Raw genomic sequence first — 27,526 nt, forward strand, 5'->3', positions numbered from 1 at the left:
ACAACCACCACTCTCACACCACGCCCCCTGGAGGAAGACGTCAGCACACATGAGCAGTGTTAATGTGCGCACCCTTTCACCCAGCAGTCCTATGTCTAGTAGCACAGCCTAAAGGAACGTCCCATATGTGCTCCAAGTTACGGAAACAAGAATTTTCAGGGCATGATTAAGACGGTTTTAAATACCTCTATCAACATGCAAGTAGTTAAATGATGGTTCATACAATGGCATATGACAGTTGTTTTTAAAGTACAGTTGACAAAGACACTGACAAAATCTACAAGTGAAAAATGAAATCAGAAAAAGGAGCATAGTTTACTCCACACTGGGGTGGGGCGCACCCATATACATATTCTTACACCTTGTCCACACACAAAAGCACGAGGACATGTACACTTAAGCAAGGTTATCTCTGGAGAGGGTCCTGTGGAGGTTCTCAGTTCTTGCATAATACCAACATACGAACACGTCCGAAGTTTAATAAATGTATTGCCGACCCGTTCTCCCACGTCCACCCTCCCCAGCCCCCTCCTTCGAGCCGCAACAGCGGATTCTGAGCGGCCACCCCGCCAACCCCTGTGAAGGACCCAGCGTTACCGGCCTCGCTCCCCGCCGCCGGGACCCTCAGGCGCCCACCCTCGCGCTCGCCCCGCTCGGGTCAGGCTTCCACTCAGCCCGAGAGCCCGCAAGTGCAGCCTTTCCCCCAGCTGTTCCGGCTTTCTGGGTGCCCTCTCCACGCCAGCTCCCCGACCCTCTCCTACTTCGCACAGCCACCTTCACACGGCTGCTTGGAAGTGTCTCTTCCTCAGAAAAGCATCCCGTGCCGCCTGAGTTGGGTCTCCTTGCAGCAGCCCTAGTCCGTTCTTTATAACACTCGAGGGACCTGCAATTAAATGCCACGCCGTCTGTCCATTTTACTAGGTGTTTCCCCCACTAAGCCACACACAAGGACAGGGACCCAGTCCGACTCGCTCCCCACGGCGGCCCAGCCAGCACGGCAATACGTGCATCAGGCGCTGTGTAAAGAGCTTGTCCGAAATAATACAACGGGATTTCGGGGTGGTAGGGTTTTGCCTATTTCTTACACAGTAGTTTTGAATCCATCACGTCTAACTTCTCAGCTGTGAACTAACGCGGGCTTCCTTTACAATCGGAAACATGCAAACTCAAGTCGTCCGTTTACCACCTAACTGAAGTTTTGGTTTTTTTAAATACACACCTAAAACTCAAAAGTCTGCCGTGATTCGTGTACACTCTGCTACGTGAGCGATGGCCACAGTCCAAGGTCGGCAACTGCTCCCCACCAAGGAAAGAGCGCCCGCTTGCAGCTGGTAAGGAGCGCTCCCGGGACGCTTCCTTCCCTACGCGCCGGCTCCCGCACCGGCTTTCTGGCTCAGCACAAACCCTAGTTGACCAGGGTCAGGCTTACTCACCACCACCAGGGGACTGACACCCTCCCTCCCAGTGATCCCAGCACAGAGAGCGTCTGCAAGGAAGGCCTTCAGCAGACGGAGCAAACAGGTCGTTTTCTAAAGAACGAGAAAACCCTGTCAACCAGCGCCTGTGAAACCATCCACTGTGTCAGTAGGACAGCAACGGAGCGAGGGGAAGCCTTCCCCCAATTCTGGAAAAAACATGTAATATCCACTTAAAATGCTGCCAAACGGTCTAAAAGACTCGGGTGTGGCTGCCCTGACGGCAGAACCGTAAGGGCAGGTACCACCAAAGCCGACCCCCCCGGAGCCCGGCGTCCGGGCCGGCCGCGAGGTGGGGGGCGGGGGTCCCCGGAGCCCCCTTCCCCACCCCCACCCCCACCCCGGGACACCTGCCGGTCCGCCCCCGGAGCGCCTCAGCCCAGCGCGGTCGCGACCGGCCCTCGGTGCGTCCCCGAGCGGCCACGTCCGCCCGCAAGTGGACACCCGGCCCGGCCGGGCCCGGCCTCCCTCCCTCCGCGCCCGGCCCTTCGGCCGCCGCCCGCCCGCCCCTCGCACCGGGCGGCCCAAGGGTCCCGGGCGAGGCCGCAGCCCCGGCGCCGGCGAGGAGGGCGTGAGGAGCCGGGAGGGCGGCGCGCTTACCTGGCGGCGACCACCCGCAGCCACGAGAGGGGAGAGAGACCCACGCGAAGCGCCAGGGGGCGGCTCCGGGGAGACGCCGAGAAATGGCGGCCAGAGGCGCGCCCACCGCACTAATCCCCGCAGACCCCGGCCGCCGGCCCGCCCCTTAGAGCCCCTAAGCTCCGCCCCGAGGGCGGGGAACGCCGCTCTTAAATGGGCAACGACACCGCCCCGGAAGTTGCGGGGCGGGGAGATGCTCGGGTTAAAGCGGCGATGCCGACCCGGCCGGAGCTCTGGCGGCTGGTTTAAAGCGGCTCTGCCGGAGGCCGGTACCCGGGAGTCCTTCAACATGTTAATTCACGTGGCAAATATTTACTGCCCAGCTGTATTCTAGTGGGGACAGAGACGGTGAACAGATGCATGAAGAACGGTAAGAAAGCGGACGGGAAATAGGAGATTTCTATTTAACGGAGAACGTTGCATCCTTTCCCCTTACAGAGAATTCAGGTCAGTGTCCGCGATGGGCCAGGGTGTGTACTGGGCAGCGGAGATACGATGGATAATAAACAGGACACACGAAGAGACCTCATGCGCCTTCCGAGCTGACAGGAGAGACAGAAAGTAAGTGACATCAGTTAGTAAGATTCAGTACCACCTATTAGTATCCGTGGTTAGAGTTGGGCACTAGGGTTAGGCCCTGCTAAATGACAAAGAGAAAGCTAGAAGGGGGACAGGGACAGAGTGAGGACTGGTGGTCTTACACAGACCCGTAGGGAAGGAGGAAGGTCTGTCTCCTTGTGTGTGAAGGGCCTGAAGGAGGTGAAGGCGCGCCCCTGCTGGGCCCGGCCTGCTCGGTTGAGCGAGGTGCCTGGGGGCGGGGGCAGAGGGAAGGGCCGTGGGGGACCGAGACGACAAGTCAGAGAGGACAGGGCCGAGCTGAAGGGGCTTCGGGGCCCTGGGCAAAGCTCCGAGGGCTTCAGTGGAGGACCTGCTGGCTGAAAGCAGAAGGGCCCTTCCTAGGGTTTGGCGCTGCCCCTTTGAACCCCCACCACCCCAAGCCCTCTCCATCGTCTGGGGAGACACAGCTGGGGGCTGCGGTGCCACAGGAGCTGGGGTTGCCCAAAGGCCTTCACTCGTCCGTGTGGCATCTCAGCTGGGGTGGCTCTTAGCAGCAGCAGCTGAGTTCTCTTGGGCGTCTGGAGTAGGGCAGTTGAAGTGGCTGGAGCCCCTCAAAGAGTGAGAACTGAAGCTTCTAAGGCCTGTAAGGGCAACGCCCAGAAGTCATACGCTGTCACTTCTGTTGCGGGTTACTGATTAAAGCGAGTCAGAAGGCCAGACCCCTTTCAAAAGGGACGGAAACAAGATTCCACCTCTATTTTTTTTTCTTTTAATAGTATTAGAGAAGTTTTCTTTCTCTACTTTTTAAAAATAGCTTTATTGAGATGTGATTCCCCCATTTAAAGTGTACACTTCAACGATTTTTGCGTATTTACAAAGTCGTGCAGCCATCACTACAGTCTTAATTATAGACATTTTCATCACTTTCTCGTGGGAGGAGCAGCACGGATGTACAGGGGTGAGAGGAACTGCGCGTGCTCATCTCTGAAATATAGCTCCATAAAAAAGCAATGACTCGGCCATAAAAAAGAATGAAATCACGCCATTTGCAGCAACATGGATGCAACTAGAGATTCTCATACTACGTGAAGTAAGTCAGACAGAGACAAATACCATATGATATCACTTATATGTGGAATCTAAAATATGACACAAACGAACTTATCTACGAAGCAGAAACAGACTCACAGACTTGTGGTTGCCTAGGGGGAGGGGGGGGAAGCTTGGACTGGGAATTTGGGATTAGTAGAGGCAAACTATTATATACAGAACGGATAAACAACAAGGTCCTACTGCAGAGCACAGGGAACTATATTCAACATCCTGTGGTAAACCATAATGGAAAAGAATATGAAAAAGAATATATAACTAAGTCACTTTGCTGTACAGCAGAAATTAACACAACACTGTAAATCAACTATACTCCAATTAAAAAAAAAGCAGTGATGACAATGGTGCTGACACAGGGGTAGGGGAGTGTGGCTCATGTATAGATGGAACAATAAAGGGCCACAGGGTGAAGGTGGGCGATAAGTACATTAAACTATTCTGTCCATTTTATGTACAGGTTTGAATTTTTTCCATAGTAAAGAGTTAAAAAAACAAAAACAAAAACCCAACTCTCTGGGCCATGTACCCGTGGAAACCCTTCATGTCTCCCTGGGGTTAGGTTACCCTGTTTGAGAACTGTCTGGTCTTGAGTGCCACGCACCGAGTCTATCGGGGCTGAGAGCTGTGTTGTTCTTTTCCTGTTTACTGACCAACAATGGAAGCATTTTCTCTCAACGCTTATAAACCAGCTTCACTGTCCTAAATTGTTGCCTAGCACACCCGTTTAGAGGAACAGTCCTCTGCTCCATCCTTTTTTCTACCTCGGTCAAGGGTGGGGTGGGGTGAGAGAAATAGGTTGAGAAATATGGTTATAGGCTGAAGGAAATATGAAGTCTTGGAGGATGCAAGCTAAGGGCCTAAGCCATAGGAGGTTGTTTGTGCTCTAATCATGAAAGATTATTCCTCCTAACAATTCATCCTCTCCCCCGATCCTCTCCCCCAGGCATAGACACCCTCTGCAACATTCTTGTTTTGTGGTGAATTAGCCCTCTGCCTTCCACCAGAGACAGAAGGCTCTCTCCTTGGACACAGCTGAATTGTTATAATGCACTTGGCTGCAAGAAATAGAGAATACAATTAACTGTAGCTTAAAAAATAAGTAGACTATTTTTCTTACGTAAGTAATCTAGAGATTGGTTCAACTCAACAGTCCAATAGGATCCTAAACTGTTACTCTTTCTGTTCTGTCATCCTTAGTATGTTGACTCTGGTTTTTATGCTTCTAGCCTACTGGCCACAAGAGGGCTGCAGTATCATCAGCTCCCCTATCTGAGTTTCAGAAATGAAAGGGAAAGGGGAAAAGATCTTCTCTTCCCGAAGCTTTTTTTTTTTTTGGCTCTGCTGCGAGGCTTGCGGGATCTTAGTTCCCTGACCAGGGATCAAACCCATGCCACGGCAGTGAAAGCACCGAGTCTTAACCACTGGACCGCCAGGGAGTTCCCAGCGAAGGCTTGTCTTTAATTCAGGGAAGGAAGTCCCACCACGCCCTGCCTCATTGCTGAGAATGGGATTACCTGCCCACACTGGCCACAGGGAGAAAGAATACCATAACTGGTTTAGACCAATTATAATTCACACTTGGGGTTTGGGGAAGGGCCTGCTCCCTCTGAGATTAAGGGCTCACCCTTAACTTCTTGAGCAGATCCAAGTTGTATTAGCAGGAAGCAGGGGGTGTTGTTAGGAAGAATGGCTGTGGGTAAGGTATCGAAAGTGCCTACTAGAATAACCCACTTTTGGTGGAACAGTCCTGGCCATGGAAAGATTTTCCTCTATTGAACTAACATCCTCACCCTAGATTTCCACTCCTATTTTAGGTCCTGGTTTGCTCTCTCTGGAGTCACAGAAAGGGGTAGATACAGGTTTTATTAGTTCTGAAAATCATTTAATACAATTGGTGGGGGGAGGGGAGGCTTAAGTGAAATAAGGCAGATTTAAAGATTGAAAGTAGAGTGAGATACAGGGTCTTGGAAGAGGCCCATACAAGTCAGGAGCTCTAAAGCTTAAAGCTGATTATCTTCACGGTAAATCCACTTTTGCCCACAAGAAAAAACATGGCCCCTCTTTCACACCACAGCCTTTTATTTTTAATTAATTAATTAATTAAAATTTTTTTTTTGGCTGTGTTGGGTCTTGGTTGCTGTGCGCGGGCTTTCTCTAGTTGCGGCAAGCGGGAGCTACTCTTCGTTGCGGAGCACGGGCTCTAGGTGTGCGGGCTCAGTAGTTGTGGCACGCAGGCTCAGTAGTTGTGGCGCACGGGCTTAGTTGCTCCGCGTAATGTGGGATCTTCCCTGACCAGGTCTCAAACCCGTGTCTCCTACACTGGCAGGCGGATTCTTAACCACTGTGCCACCAGGGAAGTCCCCACACCACAGCCCTTTAAATAACTGAGGACATTGGTCGCAAGTCTGCAAAACCCTCTCCCCTTGATTTCCAAGCTCCTTACTTTCTCAGCCAGCTTGTCTGAACTGGTCCACACGGGTGGGGCCATTCATGCTGAGGCATTCTGAGCAGAGTGAAGCGGAGAGAATTCGAGTATGAGAGTCAGTCCTCCTGGAGGCTGAAGGGGCCCTGCTTCCACAAGCCTCCACTGAGAAGACCCTTGCTGATTAGTAGAACATTGCAGAAGTGATGGTGTGTGACTTCCATCATAAATGACAGTGCCCTTCTGCCTTGCCCTCTCAGATTGCTCACTGTGGGGGACAGCAGCCACCATGTCACAAAGACACTCAAGAAGCCCTGTGTAGCCACCTGGATGGAGAGGACCTGAGGCCTCCCATCAACAGCCAGCACCCACTTGCCAGTTGTGTAGGTGAGTCATGTTGCACTGGATCCTCCAAGCCCTTTAAGCCTTCATATGACAAAGTCCCCACCAATATGCAACTGTGGCTGAGTCAGAACCACCTATCTCCTGTCCCACAGAAACTGAGCAATAATAAATACTTGTTGTTATTTTAAGCCACACACACACACACACACACACACACACACACACACACAAAGAAAAAAGAAAAAAATGAAAAAAAAAAAAGAAAAGACCCTTGAGAGAGCGGGAATCAGGAATAACTTGTTTTCCAGACACTGGATCAGGAGAGCACTGACTAGTCAAGAATGCACACAAGTAAGATAAATTAAAAAAAAAAAAAATCAGGAAGCACCACTAAGACAGAGTTTTATTAGCATACTGCAGTCTAGACTTCAGTTCAGAAGCTAAAAAATCCAAAATAACTTTAAGTCTGTAAAATGAGGATGATACCACCTTCCTAAGAGGGTAGTTATGAAACTTACATAAAATAAGTTAACTGAAAATGTTTTTGGAAGCACACAACACTACATAAAATATAAAAGTTATAGACCGAGGAACAAAGATCCCTGCGCTGACAGTGGGAGATGGGGGCTCCTGGAACAGGGCGGTGGCCTGGGCCTGGTTGTACACTCTTGGATGGCTCCCTTTACCCAGCTAAATCTTTCCTGAGCCAGAATCTTATGTCTGAAAGTTCACCCTTTCTCTCCATGCAAGTATTCCTGGCACGTGTAAGAGCTTAAACTAATTCACAGTGAAGTATTAACCACATAGACTAATTGAAGGACACCTTAAAAGAATGGGGGAGGGCTGGGGTAGAGGTGTGCAGAGAAGGGAGATGCAAGATAAACTGGAGACAAGTCACTCCCTTCTCCAGAGCACAAAGCCAGGCTTCTCCCTACTTCTGGAGATTCAGGACAATAGACCTAAGCATTCATGTTCCATGAATCCATACTTCATGTATCATTTTGTTCAGAATTATCTGGAACAGAGCCCTGCTGATCTGGTGGCGGACGCACGTTCTTCATTCTGCTAGGAAAAAAAAATTTCAGGAAACCCTGGATGGCTCCAGGCAAGTTCCTGCCATTGAGTAACAGAGAGGCGGAAGTGAAAACATTCTCCCATTGGGTTTGCCCAACAGTGAAACCACGAGGGACTGAGAGACTTAAGAAGAGGGGAGGAGCCACGGCTCAGCGCCCAGATGTTAAGTGCACGTGAGTCACCTGGGGATCTTGTTGCAAGGTTAAGTCTGGGGTGGGGCCTCAGAGTCCTTCATGGCCCTTACATGACTGACCCGCACCTGTGACTGTTGTGTGATTCCAGGACCCGCCAAGCTATCAGGAGACCACATAGTAGAAAGAGCAGTGGTGACTACCCTGCCATGAATTCACTTGACAAGCATCCATCTTTCCTGGCATTAGTTTTCTCGTCTATAAAATGAGGTAATTTGGGACTTCCCTAGTGGTCCAGTGGTAAAGAATCCGCCTTGCAATGCAGGGGACGCGGGCTTGATTCCCTGGTCAGGGAACTAGGATCCCACATGCCACGGGGCAACTAAGCCTGTGCGCCACAACTACTGAGCCCGTGCACCTCAACTAGAGAGCCCACGTGCCACAACTAGAGAGAGAAAAACTGCCACACCACAACTAGAGAGAAGCCTGTGCCGCAATGAAAGTCCCGCATGCCTTAACAAAGATCCCGCGTGCCGCAACTAAGACCCAACACGGCCAAAAATAAATAATAAATACATCTTTTAAAAAAAATAAAATGAGTTAATTAGAACAGATGCTTCCTGAGATCTCTTCCAGATCTTAAAACCTGTGATTCTACACCTATTTCAGTACATAAGAGAATTTCATTTAATTTTACATAAACCAAATACACAAAAAAATTTGAATTTAGTTTTGTTAAAAGTAAACCAAACCTCAAATTTCCTTTAAGGAGAGAATCATCACATTTTAAATGCCTATTTTCCAAAAATTGATTTAGAAATATGAGGTCAAAGTTATGACAATGATTTTTCAAACATATAAGTTGGTACTGTTCTCTTAAAAATAATTTCTCTCAAAGAATATTAACTTTGGCTGCAGAGTCAGACACCTCCTAGACACACTAGCTACTTAACTTCCAAGGAATAAAGTGAGTTTTCACTCCTCGTCTGTAAAATGGAGACACAGTTGTGAGGGTCAAATGCAGGGGTGGGCAGTTGCAGTTCAGGGGCTTTGTACCTCATTTCTCCTGCTGATAATGCCTGAGAAAGCAGTGGGAGGTGAAGCTGTGAGTTTAGGTGGAAACTACTTCACAGGCTTCTGGATCTTCGCAGTGGTAGCAAATCTTTATCCTCAGAAGGTGGATCTGGTTCCTGGCAACAGCCAGAAGTCAATCAGAACACAGTCGGGCGAATGTGTTGCAAGACCAGGAGTCTGAAGGCAAAGGGGTTAAGTGCAGTCCGTGAAAACGGCAGAGTAGGGACCTTGGAAGATCCAGAAAAGCAACCAAAAGTCCAAAAAACATGGTCAGAATTAACTTTTTCAAACTCTGGATATTAAGCAAAAGCTTGCAACAATCCAGAGGTGTTTATTCAAGGAAAATAGCTAAATGTTGGTAAGAGCAATGAGTTTTGCAGCATTTTAATGGGCCTGGGTCTCAGCTTGCTCTCCCCAGTTCCTCTGCAGCCTTGAAACCAGCAGCCAAAGGGCCACTTGAGGGGGCAGAACAGTCAGGACTCCTTCAAAGCCCATTCCCAGAGAACTGTTACTTTCTTTGACCTAACTCAGAGCTCAAAATGAAAAGCTGGGGAGTCAGATGTGCAGAGGGGCTCTGGAAAGCTGACACATTTCTGGGAATCTCGAAGGCCACTCGTGTGCACGGGGCTATGTGCATGCCCGGCTCTAAGAATACATTTGTGTTTGAGCCCAATTATAATCCCTTAGTCTGTTGCAAAAAACAGACCCCAAGTATATCGATTTTTTTTCTGTTAGTCTCTCATAATTGTCTTGTTCGTACCACTTTTCAGACTTTGAGAAAGTATTAATGACACCTGTATAAAGCCTTTGGAAAAATGTGACCCTTTTTCTTTTCACACGCACGTTTCATTGGCTTATGTAACATATAATTAAATGATATAATGAAGGTAAGTAAATTTGCATATGTAGGTTAGCAAATAAACACAGCTGGTTTTAGTAAGCTTACAACGTGCTTGGTGGAACTAGCAGAACTCTGGCATAATTAAGAGCGGTCAGTGGTGGCAAGCAGGGGACAAGAGCAGAAAGCAGAGTGCAGGATACTGGTAGGTTATTTGGATGGTGCTTAAGAAAGCTTCAGTCACAGATAGAATGTTAGTAGGAATTAGAGTAAAGCTTTTGCAAGTATGCTCCAAATTCAGAAGTCTTAAAGGTGCAGATTGATACATTTGTTTTATAAAAGTATTAAAAATATCGTCATACCCATCAGTCCCAAATAAAAATAGTCAAAAGACAAAGAACACCATGTGAAACAGGTTTTGCAACACGTATGACTGTCAAATGACTAATTTCCAACATCTCATGTAAATAAAACATTAAACAACCTGATGTAAAAGTGAGCAAAGGATATCGATATGGAATTTAGAGAACAAGAAATACAAGAGATCAATAAAGATATGAAAATCTATCCAACCTCTTTATAAATAAAATGTATGTCAAAATAAGATATTTCTTTCATGAGATGAGCAAATAAATGAAGTTTGATATCAGTCCTAATCAGAATGTGGGGAAACAGACATTCTTATGTTTGGTGGAAGCATGAAGTGATATAATCTTCTCTGAGAGCAACTATTCACATTTGAAAATGCAGGTGCCCAATGCTTAGCAATCCTCCTGCTAGAAACTGACCCTATGTGTAGACTTGCAATGATTAGTGAAAATATTTGCACGAGGATGCTCACTGCAGCGTTGTTTCTAGAGTATACAAACTGGAGACGAATGTCCATCAAGAAATTACATTACAGCATATCCATCCGTATGATGCAGGTCAACGCTGTGAGTCAAAAGAAGGAGGCAGATCTGAGTGTGTGGGTGTGCAGATACTTCCAACATGAAAAACCAGGCTACAGAATATATTGTACAATCCCTTTGGCCTTAACAAAACGTACATGTACGCGCAAATGCTTGTGCAACATCTTCCCCTAGAAGACACGAAATTTAAGGTTGCCATTTGTTTGAGGGGTACTATTCTTAGGGGCGGGGCATGGGAAAGAGGCTTCACAACTCCTGAGTCTTCCTTATACTGTCTGAAGTTTTAGTATCATGTACGTTAGAGGCATGGCATTTACTTTTGCCTTAATTTATTTCTAGATACAAAATTAAACATCATTTTCTCCAAGAAATTTTCTTACAGATGCCAGATGGCATATGCCTAACTGCACTTGGGGAAGGTATGAGGCAAGTGGGCTTCAGACACATGAAGAGAGGTCCTTTACTTTGACTGACAAGGTCTTAGGGTAGGAATACCAGAGTAGAGAGGCTGGGGCTGGGAGAAGAGGAATCCAGCAGTGGCCACAGTGAAGGAGGAGCTTCTCATCAGACATTCTTTAATCTTCTAAATCCCTTTTAGTTCCTGACTGACCCACCCACCCCCAAACACAGCCACTGTGTGAGTAATTCTAGAAATAAATTCTGCATTTAGCATTCTCCTAGTCTCTTATAATCACCCACTAATGAAAAAAACGAACCACTGTTTGAAAAGCCCAACAACAAAAACTCCCATAAAATAATCTTCAAAACTCCTATACTTAAATTACTAAAGCACATCTTTATTTTGCAGTTGAACAATTTAAAGTCACAGCTAGAGTTTTTTCACGTTTGAACCTGAACAACTAGTTCTCAATCAAAATGAATTATGGCCAACAAAATATGTATAATAATAGCATTTCATAACATAAACTGCTCTTAGGGTTAAAACAGTTTGAATGCAAATCAACATTTTTATCCTGTTTGCTGTTAGTATTCATAGTTTTTTTTTTACATGAAACTCATTGCAGGAATTCTAATTTTTCACTGAAATTAAGACAAATCCACAAGGCCTTTCAAGCACACAGTAAGCTGCAGTGACAAATGCATAGTGATGATTTCAAATTATCCAGTATTGACCAAATTCAAGCTTAAACATTTTAAGTGAACCCTAAGCTTCTTTGTCTCCTAACTATGGGAAACCATATGGAAAGAGCTATTTTTGTGAAACAGGGAAAGAGAATTTAAAAAATTAAGAGGCTAATTCTATTTAGTTCAGTACGATCAAACGTGAAATGGCAGCAAATATGTGAAATCATAATTTAATTAGGAAATAAACGAGACTTTTAACTAAATGACTTTTTGCCCTTCATATTTACATATAGCACCTGTTACAAGAAAAAAAATTCCCAAATTAAAACAGCCTCTACATAGAAATATTTTTAAAACTACTACTTAAAAATATCATTGATGAGTATATAGTAAACTATCTGTCCTAAAATTAAGCCTACACTGTAGAAAATAAAGACTAGCTTTTCTTATTTGAAAAGATTGCCATATGGATTGTAACTGCAACTTCCTGACGCTACAGGAACACCGGGCTGGAGACAGCTTTTATTTGCCTAAGCAGAAATATGCTAATGACAGAAAATGAAAACAGCTTAATGTAAACTTTTAGTCTCTTAAATCCTGCCCCTCAACATGTATTCGAAGTGTCAGGACTTTGCCCCCTTCAACTTACTGGTGATGAAGCACTGACTTAAATCACGCCTAATACAACTCAGAACCAAACAGATGGGTTTCCAGGTGTTCAAGTAACGTACAAAAATGCAAAGCAGAATGGTTATAGTGAACCAAACTTGGCTGAAGCTAGCTGAGAGAACTCAGAGTCCAGCAAGACTATCAACTGGGTAGCCTTTACTGTACTAAATAAATTACAAAAAAGTGGCAAAGCTAAAATCACACAAGTTACCTTTTAAATATCAAATGATCAAGAGATCATAAAGCATTTAAACTTGGGTCCAATCCAATGAGTTCTACATGCTAATCCATTGTATTTTTCCATATTTACAAAACTCCTGGGATAAATTTTACCTTTAAATGTATAAATTAAGTCAGTAGTAAGCATGAAATAAAGTGCTGTTTGAAATTCAAGAAATCAATTTCAGCATTGAAATCTGACCTACTCTACAGAACACAAGAAAGCATGAACAACCTTGTCAACTAACTGAAGGGTGGGAAAAGATAAGTGCCAGAGACTCCCAGAATTGGGTTGAAATTTTCCTGCTCAGGAAGGCAAAAAACTGGAACATTACAATTCAGGAGTAGAAACGAAAAAGCTTCTTTCAATAAAAGGTAAAACGGGTTCAAGTGTGACTACAGTGGATTTAGTGAAACCACAAATCAGCACCTCTTTCAGTCCAAGATTGTAAGTAGGGCTGAGTGTCCTTGATGGCTTCATGGTGGTAACTTCATGTAGCAATGTGACATTTTAGTTAAGATTATCAGAAGTAGTATTTGCTAAATTTTGGAAACTCTCAGGGTTGAGGGGGCCTGATTTTAATCCTTCGACAACTGTAACAAAAGTCAATGAAGGAAAAGATTACCTTACTTCACAAAGACTCTACCGTAAAGGGAGATTAATAATTTTTTTTTTAAGTTGGAGGGATGGAAGTAGGAGTCAACATAACAAAGGCCCCACTGAGCCAAGCTTAGTGAGTGATGAATAATAAATACTACCTTTCAAAGAAACTGTTGAACAAATTATGCTGGTTTATAATGTAGGGCTTTTTCTGTCTTCTGTTCCGCTAAATTAATAAACCCTTAACCATATAAGACACCACCGTTACACGTCAGAGTTGGGCTCAGTGGTCTTACCTGTCCAAGACACTGAGAACAGAAAGCAAACTATTTATTTGTCAGGGCCTCTGCACATATTTACTGTGGTGACACTTAGGCACGGTTTTCTGGCTTCACCGAAGTCACACGCTCAGAGTGCTGTCCTCATTTGTGGCTGGCACAGTGACAAAGCCTGAGAACTTTCCTTCACGGTAAACGCATGGAGCAGAACGCTTACCCTCAAACACATGTACCCCTAACACACTCCAGAAGTCTAGAATTCAATTATTTTACACTTAAAAACAGTATGCACACATTTTTTTGAAAATTTCTAGAGTTAACACAAAGCAAAGTGAAAAAGAAGGTATTTGAAATATTGAAATATACTTCAATAATGATTGCTCTTATTTATAAAGAAAATTACATTTTTCTTCTAAAATTGCATTTTGTATAACGAAGTGGAAAACACTCTTCCTTTCCTTTTCAATCCCTTGCTAACTTTTTTTTAAACAAAGAGTATCCTTAGAATCAAGTCTTAATTCTAATAACATCTGAAAGATACATTCATTTCTTTACAGCATGAGAGACATACAAATATCATTTTTTCCTTTTTAAACAATGAAGCAAAAGAAGTTAACAGTTTCAATCTTTTGTCCATAGAAAAATATTTTCTATATCATTTATGCAACAACAGGTAGGAAAATTCTACAGTGTTTAACTGAAACTTCTACGAGCATTTACAAGGCTTTCAAACATTTTCATTCCTGTACTGAAAATTTTAAAAGGTTTCAGGAAGTTAAACATTAGAACCTCCTCCTAAAATTGTAGCCTTTAACTTGCAATATTGCTAATACCTTTCACTTTGTAAATTAAAAAAAAAAATTGGTTTACTTATTTATGCGCTGAGCCCTACCTAGTCAATGTTGATGGATGGTACCCCAGTGGATTGTACCTCTGGCTGCCCATTTAGCTTGGATTACTACAATAAAGATAACGATGACTAGGAAGCTTTAGAAATCAACAGTAAACGGCAGTAGAAAAACATACAAGTAAGTAGCAGCAAATTTAGATATGGAAACAGAAATAACTATTTGGTGTCTACCCACAACAATTTCACCCAGATTATAAAAATAAAACGTCTCATTTCTCACTGAAATAGGGCTTGTTTTTGATAACATTGAAAGGCTCATTGTAGGAACTGCTGCTGAGAATAAGTGAAGTCTGTGTGTAATAAAACATTGTGTTGAAAACAGTTGCAGATTTTGTAAAGTAAGTTAAACCCAAAAAGTACAATTTAGGGATTAATTTCATGGTCTCTCTATAAAATTGCTGAAATTATCTATTCGCAGTTAGCCCTCAAATAAGTTTTGTTATTATACAAATTCCTTTGGAGCTATACAATTTTCTAAAAACTTTATAAAACAGCTGCTACAAGCTGTGTTGTGATCACAGAGACCCCAATAAATCTTTGCCAACAGATCAGTAATTCTGGTATTTGATGAAGTTAATCCAGTGGGTTTTAAAAACAGGTATTTTACTTAGAGGAAACACCAGAAAAAAAAAATGGTTGCAGAAATTGTGGTTGGCTAGCTGAAGCAAACGTGGGAAGAAGTAAGCTGTGTTAACATAGTTACTTTGTTGATATGGCAGCTTACGTACAAGAAAGCTGTGGCATAATTTATCTCTCTCCTCTTATTATTAAAAGATGTTGGTTTCAACAAATATTTACCTTAATGTAGGTGACAAATGCAAATTCACCTAAACTACAAAATAATTACTACAAAATAAAAGAGGTGTAAACATACCCCACATTATTGTGGCATAAATAATTTTTATGAATTCAAAACTACTTTGGCAATCTTACCATCAGAATACCTTTAAATATTCAAAACACGGGTATTAAATAGAACATTGTTAAAAATTCTTGTTTCCTTCTCCCTTTCCGATAAGATTATAAAACAAGTAATGCTTTAATTCTACTGCACGTTCACATTATGAACATAAATTATTTAATTATAAGTGGACATACATCCTAAACCTTAGTTCTATGTTTTTAAGTGCTTTTAAAACTTAGACCTCTAATTTGCATTTCAGAATGTTTTCACACTGCATGTATATCAGCCTAAACGAGCAGAGTTGGGGCCCTAATTAGGATTGCTTTTTAAAGCCTACTTGTTCTCTAAATTAAATGACGTCTTCTAAGGTCATCAAGTTATTAAGTAAAAACACTGCCTGAGTATAACTCTTGAACTGAAATAGACTAAACTTCACTAGAATTTATGATATTCACATACGTTGCCTATAAGAATAGAAGGTGAGACTGGATAAAATCTTTCAAGTTTCTTTCAGCGCTCAGGTTGTAGTACTTGTGGTGCAGACGGGAGGCCTTTGTTCCAATACCTGATCAGACCTGGTCAGACCTGCCAACAGATAATAAACAACTCTACAGGTACCACAGTCCTTTACCCCTGTTTGTTAGTATTAGCCTTTGTGAAGCAACACATGCATCATCGCACAAAAGCATCTCTATGTGTATATATCAGCACTTGAAACCTTCAAGTAACTGTCTTAATGGCTTAACATAGCTTACACACTTGAAGTCAGTTTTTAATCTGTAAATTTTCTCTTTACTCTTAACCAACATGGTCAACGCCCCCCCACTTGTGCTGGGCAGGCCGCACAAAGGAAAGGGTTGCTTATGCTAATTACTCTGCCTCGGTTTTGGATGTATGCACTGGTTTAACAAATACTACCAGGTATTCCTCTTGTGAATGCGGTCTATTCCAAAATATTCCTCAACCTATGTACACAGTGCGGACACAAACCAGATGTTCAGTATAAGACCGAAAATGAACCTGGTAAAACCATCCTAAATCAGAGAGGAAAGGTTTTTACAAACATTTCTTAGCATTTACAAAAGCCCCTTGATTCACCAATACCTATTTCCAGTTGTGAGAATAACAGTCAGCACTGATTTCTTGAGTGTGTGTGTGTCTTGCAGGGGGGTGGGGGGGAAACTGGCCGCTGGAGGGGGAGGGTAGTTTAGATAAAGAGATCTGGCATTTTGTTACACACTGTTACATTGATATGAGTGGAATCTAGAACTACTTGGTGTATGAAAGCTGGGATTATTCCTAGAACCCTATTTAGATTGACAAACAGATTAAAAACATTCTCAGGCAGGGACTTCCCTGGCCGTCCAGTGGTTAGGACCCGGTGCTTCCACTGAAAGGCAGAAGTGCTCACTGCCAACAAATTATTAGAGTTACTCTCAGAAGTGTAAACAGAGCCCTAAATCAAAGAACATGCCAACCATGACATTTGTCTGTTTATGTCTATATAACTTTATCTTTTTATCCATGGTTGTCATATTCTGTCCATATAGTTAGGATAGGTTTTCTTTTTAATTCAGGTGAAAAACTACTGCCAAAACAGTTATTAATTCTTAGATCCCTGGCATTTTATCCTTTCACTTTCCAACTTGCCATGGTGTTGTACAGCAGCCTGAATCACATCTATCTGCTGGCAAAGAGCGGAATGTTCAAAAAAGACTACAGAGTTATTTACTATCTTATACTGTCTTGACTGTGAAATTCAGAAATAGATACAAGAATTTCTCTTTGACATAAAGGTCATGCTTACTTTTCTCTTTTAAAAAAAGGTAAAATATTTTAATACAGTAATGTATTTGGTATCTTGGCTATTAATGTTTAGGACTTCACTTCCTAAAATTTACTATTATGGATTTTGAATATTTGAAATAACATCATTTAGATTATACTGAAGATTTAAAAATGTACATTCTCCCGTTCATACTAAAGGACATTCCAAAATATCTACCATTCAACTGTAAATTTTATCAAGACTATACAGAAATATTCAGAAACCACTAGTAAGTGAATCTATTTTAACCATAGAAAGTAATTGTGTAATATAACATTTCAATAGCTGAGAAAATTTCCACTTATATTAAAATTGGGCAATTTCAAAGTTCTATCTCTCTGAGGACTTAAAAATTAAAAAACCTGAAGAGGAGAATATACACATCCTTAAAGGGAATCAGGTCCTCCATCAGGCTGGACAATCAAAACTCTCCATATTAACATGCTTATAACTTAATAAGTATATATAAACTGGAGCAACTTAATTGTACACAAAAATGACAAGAAAGCCCTCATTTCAGCTACTGAGGGATTACAATTAGAAACACTCAATGACGTTTCATCCCTCGTTTGCGGTCTGCCAACCAACAGACCAGTGTGAACAAAGCTTGGTAAGAAATGAAATGAATGCTGATCATTTACTTAGTGATAGAAACAAGTCACAATTAGCTGCTCTAACTTTAGTTTAGAGTTTCCGTATGTTTAACTTTAATGTGTATAGTAGATGCTATTTCTAAAGTCAGGGATAAAATAAATAAGAAATTTGAAGAATAAAGCATCTTTTAACTTCAGCTGCTAAACTGTAACCCCTGTCCCTCAGGAAAGGAATGTGCAGGTTTTGAATAATTCCATAGCAGCAGAGCGTTCACTCAGTAGAACACAAATTATCTTGGCTTCTTGTGGCAAAATACAGGAATTGAGCAAGAAATAGAATTTCATTACTCTTCTTTGACTGCATAACTCTCAATACGAGAAGCTATTTTTTAAAATGTGAACTGATTCAAAATGCATAAAACTGTAAATGTACAATATACATACATACCTCCTAGTGGGGTCAAAGGAGGAGTGCCTTTTCATTAGACATACAAAGACGTCTCAAGGCACTTAAGGGGTTAAGACACAATGCATGCATTCCTTTACATCAAGTATGTGAAATCACATGATTTGGAATAAGCCAACCTTATGATAAATATAAGTTACATTATTAAATTCAAGAAAATCTGTAGGGCTTCCCTGGTGGCGCAGTGGTTGAGAGTCCGCCTGCCGACGCAGGGGACACGGGTTCGTGCCCCGGTCCGGGAGGATCCCACATGCCGCGGAGCGGCTGGGCCCGTGAGCCATGGCCGCTGAGCCTGCGCGTCCGGAGCCTGGGCTCCGCAACGGGAGAGGCCACAACAGTGAGAGGCCCGCGTACCGCAAAAAAAAAAAAAAAAAAAAAAAAAGAAAAGAAAAATTGTAGATTCTTATTTATACTTTCTATAAGATGCTGGTAAATTGACAATGTGCAGCATTTCCTGGGAAAAGCAAATTCCACCTTTCTTCTTCCAAACAGCAGGTCTCTATGGGGGGAAGTGTAGGGAAAGATGTGCTGCATCCATAGGCAGTGTATTGGCTAATATTGAGAATGATATTGCTAACATTTAAAGAGTAACATCCGGTAACCAGTATAGTAAGAACATGAATCACTGGGAAACACCCGAGCTGACTCCTGATGTTGACTTCTTTTTGCTTTCAAGATACAAGTGTACAACAGAGACGATGAGAATTCTGAGCCTTGTTTGTGGCAATTCTACCAGAAGGGGACTGCATGGCACCACCACAAGATTTCGTAAATTACCCTGAACATGCTCAGTTGTTCACTATTTGTTTGGAGCAAAGCATGAAAGAGTCTTCAAACACATGAATGACAGATTTTGAGAGAGTGACTCTTTTTTGAAACATAAAGTGCAACAGTGCTGAAGTTTTCAGTTTTTGTTAGTTCTTCTTTTTTTTTTTTTTTTTTTGTCTGTTTAGATGCCATTTCCTGCAAGCAGTATTATGGCACAGTGAATATAATGGAAAGCAGTTTTCCAACACATATCCCAGACCTTTGCTTTCTTATTTATTTGATGATGTCGTTAAAGGTTTAACAAATCCTTCTTCATAAACTTTCAAAATAGCTTCACATACAAATCTGTATTGACTCTGAAAAATAAAATATAAAAAAATAGAATGGATCAGAAAAACTAGAAAACAAACAAAGACAGACAAACATCTCACTTGGCTTGCTTATACAAGAAATACAAAGTAAGACTGCACAGAGATACCACTTTTCACCAAGAGACTGGCAAACAAAGTTTGACAGCATATTCTGTCGGCAAAACCCACTCATACATTGCTAGTAGGAATGTGTATACCACAATCCCTATGGATGGACAGTTGGCCTCATCTGACAAAATTACATTGATTTACCTATTGACCCAGCAATTCCACTTCTAGGAATCTATCCAGAAGACAAACTAGAAAAAGAAATTAAAATATTTATTCAGAAATGAGGCTGTTCACTGCGGAATTACTTATAATGACAAAAAAGTAGAAACAATTCAAATCATCATCAGTAAGGGACTGGGTGAGTAATCTGGTACATCCTCAAAGTGCGGTACTATGAAATGGGGGGGAAAGGAAAAGAAGTCTACAGACTGCTACAGACTGATTCCAGGATATTTTGTTAAGTAAAAAAAGCAAGGCAGAGAAAAGTGCATACAATATATTATCTTTATAAGAGAAAGGGGGGGAATACAAATATGTACTATCTCAAAATGTATGTTAAGAAAAAAGCAAGGGAAGGATAAATCATAAAAAAAATGGTTTCCTATAAGGAAAGGAGTGAACAGGGTGAAGGAGAGAGATAGAGGATATACTTCTTTTATAGATTTTACTTTGGAACCATGTAAAGATACTCCATAATTAGAACATTAATTTTAAAAGCCTCTATAAATCGAAAATATAAAACATATCAATGTATGTATCTAGTTGATGGCATAACCACATACAGAGGAGCTATTTCAAAGGACTTTGAAACAGTAATTTAACTGTGTATCTCTGTAGAATATATATCCCAAAGCAAAAAGAACTGTGGAAAGAAGTGAAAGTTCTTTTTGGTAACGATACTGTTGGTAGTGTTAGTTTTGTTATTCTGAGACAGCTGTTGGGTAATCTGGAATAAAACAAATGAGGACTTGGGATATGCTAAGTCTTTCATTTCTGGTATTGTAGAGAACCAGCATTCTTGTTAAAGAAGAAAAGGGACAAAGATATAAGCAGAAAATGGTAAGTGAAAACACTGTGGTCTGAGTCTGTATTGGAAGCCGTGAAACAGAGCAGGGCCCTATGGTCTATGCCCCCCATGTCCTCAGCCTGCCTTTTGTCTGTGGAAAAATTTTAGCCAAAGAGTAACTTTAATCAGAGAAATGAGAAAATGCAGAAACAATGGAAAACAGTCAAAGGCGACTGGATAATAATATAGTCATTAAGCAGAGTCAAGGACCTTTAGTTCCTCCTCAAGGGCTGTAGATAATATTCTAAGCCGTATCCTGTGAGCTGCCTTATAGATACTGAAACCCCCGCCAGGTGGAAGAAGTGAACTACACGATGACCAGGCTGTAGCCATGACATAAGCTGCCACAATTCCGAGAACTGGCCCCAAGGAAATGGGAACGAACCAACCCTGGAGAGGCCAATGAACCAACTCATTATATTGAAAACTTATAAATAAAGGGAAAGCATCAAGTGTTAATCTTGTCTTTCCTATACAGACTGTACCACTGGTTAACCAAAGAGCAGATGAGAAGTTTCTCTTTACAGAAGTATTCCAACTAATAAATAACAAAGGAATGATAGAATATCATCATTTTGCAAGCCCAATGAATTAATGATGCAGACATTGATCACCCAAGGCTGCTAACATCACAAAAAGGAAGACACAGACATCATGTACCCTCTGAAGGAAGCTGCTGCAACCTACAGATCCATTTACCAGTTCTGGAAAAGACAGAGAACACCATCTTGGGAACACAATCAGCAAAATCCAGACTATGGGAGAACAAGTAGCACAAACAACCTGTGTTGTTCATCAAATAAACTGCAAGAAGAATGAAGAGAGACACAGGAGGAAGACACAGATTGAAAGAGGTTTAGGAGACACACAGACCAATCAAAATGTGTGGGCCATATTCGAATCCTGACGTCACACAAACTGTGAAAACAGAAACAAAAACTCATTACGTATGATAGGATCCAGCAATCTGACTTGTGGATATATATCTGAAAAGATTGAAAGCACTGTCTAAAAGAGATATTTATACATCCATGTTCACAGCAACATTATTCAACAATAACCTAAATGTGGGAATAAACCAAATGTCCATCAACAGATGAAAGGATAAGAAAAATGTGGTATATACACACAAGGAAGTATTTTTTTCAGCCTTAAAAAGGAAGGAAATTCTGACACATGCTACAACATGGGTGACTCTTGAGGACATTATGCTCAGTGAAATAAGCCAGTCACAAAAGATAAAAACTGTGTGATTCCACTTATAGGATGTATCTGGAGCAGTCAAATTCACAGCAACAGAAAATAGAATGGTGGGGGCTGGGGGAGAGAAAAATGGATTTAATGGCTATAGAGATTAAAAAGTTCTACAGATTGGTTATACAGCAGTGTGAATATACTTAATACTACCGAACTGTACACTTAAAAATGGTTGAGATGGTAAATTTTACGTTTTGTATTTTACTACAATTAAAAGTAAAAAATCTATTATGTGTGGATATAGATATAGAAACCTCAAGAAAATACTAGCAAATCAAGTCAAGCAACATATAAAAAGAATTAAACACCATGTCTAAGTAAGATTTATCTCAGGAATGCAAGGTTAGTTTAACACCCCAAAATCAATCAATCTAATACATTATGTTAATAGAATAAAAGACACAAACTACATTATCATCTCAGATACAGAAAAAGCACCTGACAAAACTGAACACCCTTTCATCATGAGAACACTCAACAAACTAGAAAGGGAGGGAACTTTCCGAACTTGATAAAAGGCATTAATGAAAAATCCATGCTAACCTTACAGTACTTAGTGGTGAAAAACAGAAAACTGTCCCTTAAGACCAGGAACAAGACAAGGATGTGTGGTTTCACCACTTCTATTTAACACTGTACTGGAGATTCTGGCCAGGGCCAGAAAAGATGAAAAGAAAACCAAGGCATCTATACTGGAAAGGAAGAAGTAAACTATCTCTATTTGCAAATGACATGATCTGTATATAGAGGATCCTAAGGAATTATTAGAGTTAATAAATGACTTTAGCAAGGTTGCAGGATACATGATCAATATGCAAAATCAGTTTTCTTTCTATATCCAAGCAATGAATAGTCCTAAAATGTAATCAAGAAAACAAGTACACTTACAATAGGACCAAAAAGACTAAAAGAACTTTAAGAATACGTTCAACAAAAGAATGATAAGACTGTGCAATACAAAACACTGTGGAAGGAAATTAATGAAGACATAAATAAATGGAAAGACATTTTGTGTTCATGCTTTTGAAGACGGAATATCATTAAGATGGCAACACTCCCCAAAATGATCTATAGATTTAATGCAATCCCTGTCTTGCTTTTTTTGCAGAGAGGACAAACCGATTCTAAAATTCTTATGGAAATGCAAGGGACCCAGAGGAGCCAAAACAGTCTTGAAAAAGAAGAACAGGGTTGCCAGATACAGATTTCCTGACTTCAAATTTTATTACCAATTTATAGTAATCAAGACAGTGTGGTATGAACATAAGAACAGACATATAAATCAATGGAATACAACTGAAAGTCCAGAAATAAACCTTTACATTTGCAGTCAAGGGACCCAGAGACAATTCATGGGGAAAGAACAGTCTTTTCAACAAATGGGGCTGAGACAACTGGAAATACACATGCAGAAGAATGAAGGTAGACCCCTACCTCACACCACATGCAGATATGAACTCAAAACGGATCTGACATTTAAATGTGACAGCTAAACTATAAAACTCTTGGAAGAAAAAACAGGAATAAATCTTTGTGACCTTAAGTTATGCAATGATTTCTTAGCTATGACACCAAAAGTGTATGTGATTAAAAACCAAACAAAACTGGATGTAATCAAAATTAAAAACTTTTGTGCTTCAAATGACTTAATCAAGAAAGTGAAAGAACAGCATAAACAAAAACATTTGCAAACCACAGAACTATGAGACGAGCCTTGTTTCTAGAAAATATAAAGAACTCTTACAATTCAACAATAAAACAAAAAAAACAAATTGAAAAACAGGCAAAAGATTTGGACAGTCCTCGAAAGAAGGTATACAAATAAATGGCCACATGAAAAGATACTTGGTATCATTAGTTATTATGGAAATGCAAATCAAAACCACAAGACACCACTTTATATTCATTAGGAAGGCTAAAATAAAAGATAATGACAAGTGATGACAATGATGTGGAGAAAATGGAACCCTCACACACTGCCAGGGGACTGCAAAATGGTGCAGCTGCTGAGGAAAACAGTCTGACGGTTCCTCAAAAGGTTAAACAGAGTTACCATATGACCCAGCAATTCCACTCCTGGGTATATACCCAAGAGAAATGAAAACATTTATAAACAAAAACATATACACAAATGCTTGTGGCATCATTATTCATAATAGTCAAGAAGTGGAAACAATGTAAATTTCCATCAACAGATGAATGTGTATCTGTTCAATGAATAAGGAATGAAGTACTGAGATATGCTACAGAATGTATATACCTTTTACTATTATGCTAATTAAAAGAAGCCAATTATTTATGAAAGATCAAATTATATGATTCCATTCACATGAAAAGTCAGAATAGGCAAACCTACAGAGACAGAAAGTAGATTAATGGTTGCCTACGGCTAGGTTGGGGGAAGCCTGGGGAAGGTAACAGGGAAAAGTGGGTACGGGATGTCTTCTTTGGGGTGATGAAAATATGCTAAAATTAGATAGCAATTATGGTTGCCAAACTCTGTGATATAAAAAAACCCAGTGAAACGTACACTTGTTAAAAAGGGTGAATTTTATGGCATGTGAATTATATAAAGCTGTTCTAAAGTTTAAAAAGACATGATTTATATGAGACAACCGGAAATCTGAACACTGGCTATTGCTAATATTAGGGAATTACTGTTAATTATACTTTGGTGTGATAACGGTGTTGTGGTTTTGTTTAGAAGAAAAAAACACTCCTTATCTTTTAGAGAGACACACTAAAATATGTATGGACAAAACAATATGATGTGTAGGGTTTGCTTCAAATGTGCAGACAACAGGTGGCAGTATGAAGGAAACACCACAGCCAGTGTTGGGGCTGAGTATGCAACACAGTGTTGATTACATTATATTGTCTGCTTTTGTGTATGTTTGAAATTTTCCATAATTAAAAGCTAAAAAAATGACAGGCACTCACCACATAGGTCAGTTCACTTCAGTAACCTTAATGCCACCAACAGTGCTAACATTTCACAGTGGCTTAATATAAAAAATAATCTTAGCGTTAACTCTAAAATTCCATGATTCCTCTTTTGATTCTTGGAACATAATTCAGAGTCGGTATAGAATATAGTAAGTTAGTAGCTTAATGTTGATGATTTTTGTTGTTGCAACTTAAGCTCCTATGTAAAAAAGAAAGGCAATTTCCCCACAGCTGTTTCACTGAAAACAGGTCTATCAAGATTCTCCAGTCTAGGGACACTATCGTTCTCAGCACTCCATTTGACTAAGGAACCCAGGGCACGTTCCTCCTCTGCACCTGTTTAGGCAGTTCAGAACTAGCATGATAGGCTGGTGTTAGCAAACGTTTTCTGTAAAAGACCAGATAGCAAATACTTTCGTGTTTGCAATCACATGGTGCCTGCTGCAACTTCTCAACTCTGCTACTGTAATGTGAAAGCAGCCATAGACAACATGTAAACAAATGACTGGCTGTTTCCAATAAAACTTTATTTATAAACACAAGTGGCGAGTTTGGCTCATTGGCAGTATTTGCTGGTCCTTGTGCTAAGGTTATTAGCTCCTGGCAGAGAATTAAAAAGAGAAAAGTATGGTTTGAAATATATACTGATAACAAAAACCATCACGTGGAGAATGCACACTCATACGTGAGGCATGTAGTACTTACAGGAGTTTGGATCATCATGGCTCGTTGGTCTCTCATTGTTCTCACAATATCTAGTGGATAAACTGGCTGATTGCATTCAATGAGACACATGGCTGTTTCCATGGTAATAAGAACCCCAGTTCTTCCAATCCCAGCACTAAAAAAGACAAATACGGGGCAAGGTCTGATACAATTCTGTTACACTTCTTGGGCCTTTTGTACTGAATCATATTACAGTAGAAGAACAATTTTGATTTTAATGTTTTATATTAATGAAAGTAGCAAGCCAACTGGAAACTATTTTGGAAACCAAAAAAAAAAAGTCACTTAATACAGATTAAATGGTCTGTAGCCACCCCTCCCCCACTGTTAGTTGCAAATATACAATTTTAAAAGTTACACTTCCGTTTGTAAAATCTGAACAAGGTATAGAAGCTTACTGGAGAAAACAGCTTTAAAATACAAAATAAGAGGATTACAATAATAAATCATTAACAAATGTACAGAAGACAACTATTTTACACACGCAAAAATCAATTTTTAAAACCAAATTTAATTTTCATTAAACTTCACCATTGACACAGTTAAGAACAACTCTGTGAAGTACTCTGTGAATGTGGATGAAGTAGCTCTTGGGAACTAAGGATATGAAATAGCCAAACGTGTCCACCATTCCTGCCATTTTGCCTCTCCAATATTTGGTCTACAGTCTGTTTTGATGATTTGAAAGTTTGCTCTTAAAAAGTGCTGGAAAGTTTAAGGATAAAGAGATACCTTAATACATCCTCTGAATAAACCACTTAGATAAGGAGAAAATAACTTCTGGCTCCTAATCTCTGCAAGGCTGTAGCATTGTATCTGGTCCCTTGAGGGCAGAAGGGTTCAGTGTGAAAGGAAGGAGGGTGTGAGCCGCCATTCACCGGGGCTCTTGGAAGTAGTCCCCCCCTGAGAGGGTTGGGCAGCGCCACTCCAAGGAGGTGAGATGCTCACCAAACGTCCTAGGAGGGGCCAGAAGCAGGAAATCCAAACCTCAGGATGCAACCTAGCTCCTGCAATGCTGTATTTCATCAAATCTATGAAACCATTAGCTTTAGGACATAACTATGAAGAAGACAAACTGCCAAGAATCAGCACAGTATTATTCTTACTTCTTATGATAAAATTTCTGTCAGTCATCTGTTAAAACATACCCTTTGCCTTCTACCTTCAGAGCCTAGCTTCGAGATCTATCAGAGTGACAACCGTAACTGAAGGACGTATTCCCTTTTAAAAATGACACATCTAGTCAGTTACTCAAATCATAATAGACAGAAAATAAAATACCTGCAATGAACAACAATAGGTTCTTCCTTGCCGGCCCTCTTATTTCGTACATGGCAAACAAAATCCAGAAAGTCGCTTGAATCGTCAGGGACCCCATGGTCAGGCCAGGCTATATACTGGATCTGAGTGAGCTGACGACTCTCATTTTTCTATGTATAATGAAAAATTATGCACCTGAGTTAGAAATAATCATTAAAATATAAACAAATATTCATGTCACTTTAATTTTAGGAGAAAAGCAATGGACTTCCCTGGTGGCGCAGTGGTTAAGAATCCGCCTGCCAATGCAGGGGACACGGGCTCGAGCCCTGGTCTGGGAAGATCCCACATGCCGCGGAGCAACTAAGCGTGTGCGCCACAACTACTGAGCCTGCGCTCTAGAGCCCGTGAGCCACAACTACTGAAGCCCGTGCGCCTAGAGCCCATGCTCCGCAGCAAGAGAAGCCACTGCAATGAGAAGCCCGTGCACCGCAACGAAGTGTAGCCCCTCCTTGTTGCACCTAGAGAAAGCCCGCGCTCAGCGACGAAGACCCAACGCAGCCAAAAATAAATAAATTTTTAAAAAAACAAAAGAAAAGCAAAAGAAAGCACTCTCATTCCCCCCTGCCACAAAAGTAATGTATAAACTCAATAAAACCCAAAAGTTCAAGGAAAAGGAAAGAAACCATTTTACAGAAACAGCTGTACACATTTAAGTATCAGTCACTTGGATTATTACTCTTCTTACAACTCAATTTCTGTATTTGTAGAGTATTTTTAGGATGATAATCAAGTAAACAGGCAAAAACAGATTAAGATCCCAGAGAAATGTTTAAAAGAAAACTAAAGAATTGTTAGGTGAGCAAAAAGTAAGGTTAAAAAAAAAAATCTTTTTTTTAATGAACAAAGTTGGGCTAATACTTATTGATAAGTGCAAGTGAAATTATGGA

The 27,526-nt window shown here is 41.1% G+C and overlaps 3 protein-coding genes across 19 annotated transcripts in view; 1 reads left to right on the forward strand and 2 right to left on the reverse strand.

Annotated features, from left to right (window-relative positions):
• Positions 1–2,213, reverse strand: part of EPB41L5 (erythrocyte membrane protein band 4.1 like 5) — a 145,923-nt gene extending 143,710 nt beyond the window's left edge. For 10 of the 11 annotated variants that reach the window (XM_019932330.3, XM_019932327.3, XM_019932326.3 and 7 more), the window contains exon 1: positions 2,076–2,213. The gene's annotated coding sequence lies outside the window, so the exon portion shown is untranslated. Of the gene's footprint in view, positions 1–1,219; positions 1,389–2,075 lie in introns of those variants that run through there. The other variant, XM_073807868.1, reaches the window with a different exon arrangement.
• On the forward strand, positions 485–27,184 carry LOC141279047 (uncharacterized). Its single transcript, XM_073806966.1, has 11 exons — positions 485–836; positions 922–1,062; positions 1,234–1,331; positions 1,717–2,675; positions 3,610–3,762; positions 6,465–6,591; positions 7,559–7,796; positions 7,906–15,858; positions 18,808–19,679; positions 20,327–20,380; positions 26,829–27,184. Exons 1-4 carry the CDS (start codon positions 485–487, stop codon positions 2,446–2,448), a joined length of 1,323 nt encoding a protein of 440 aa, XP_073663067.1. The 3' UTR covers positions 2,449–2,675; positions 3,610–3,762; positions 6,465–6,591; positions 7,559–7,796; positions 7,906–15,858; positions 18,808–19,679; positions 20,327–20,380; positions 26,829–27,184.
• PTPN4 (protein tyrosine phosphatase non-receptor type 4) overlaps positions 19,040–27,526 on the reverse strand; it is a 178,315-nt gene continuing 169,828 nt past the window's right edge. For 3 of the 7 annotated variants that reach the window (XM_019932320.3, XM_019932319.3, XM_073807866.1), the window contains 3 exons: positions 26,598–26,746; positions 25,296–25,431; positions 19,040–25,190 (listed from right to left, as the gene is read on the reverse strand). In XM_019932320.3, coding sequence (XP_019787879.1) covers positions 24,894–25,190; positions 25,296–25,431; positions 26,598–26,746 — 582 coding nt within the window. In that variant the 3' untranslated portion in view covers positions 19,040–24,893. The remainder of the gene's footprint in view (positions 25,191–25,295; positions 25,432–26,597; positions 26,747–27,526) is intronic. The other 4 variants (XM_019932323.3, XM_019932322.3, XM_073807865.1 and 1 more) reach the window with 3 other exon arrangements.

This window comes from Tursiops truncatus, chromosome 7, assembly GCF_011762595.2.
Source record: "Tursiops truncatus isolate mTurTru1 chromosome 7, mTurTru1.mat.Y, whole genome shotgun sequence".
Classification (NCBI taxonomy): domain Eukaryota; kingdom Metazoa; phylum Chordata; class Mammalia; order Artiodactyla; family Delphinidae; genus Tursiops; species Tursiops truncatus.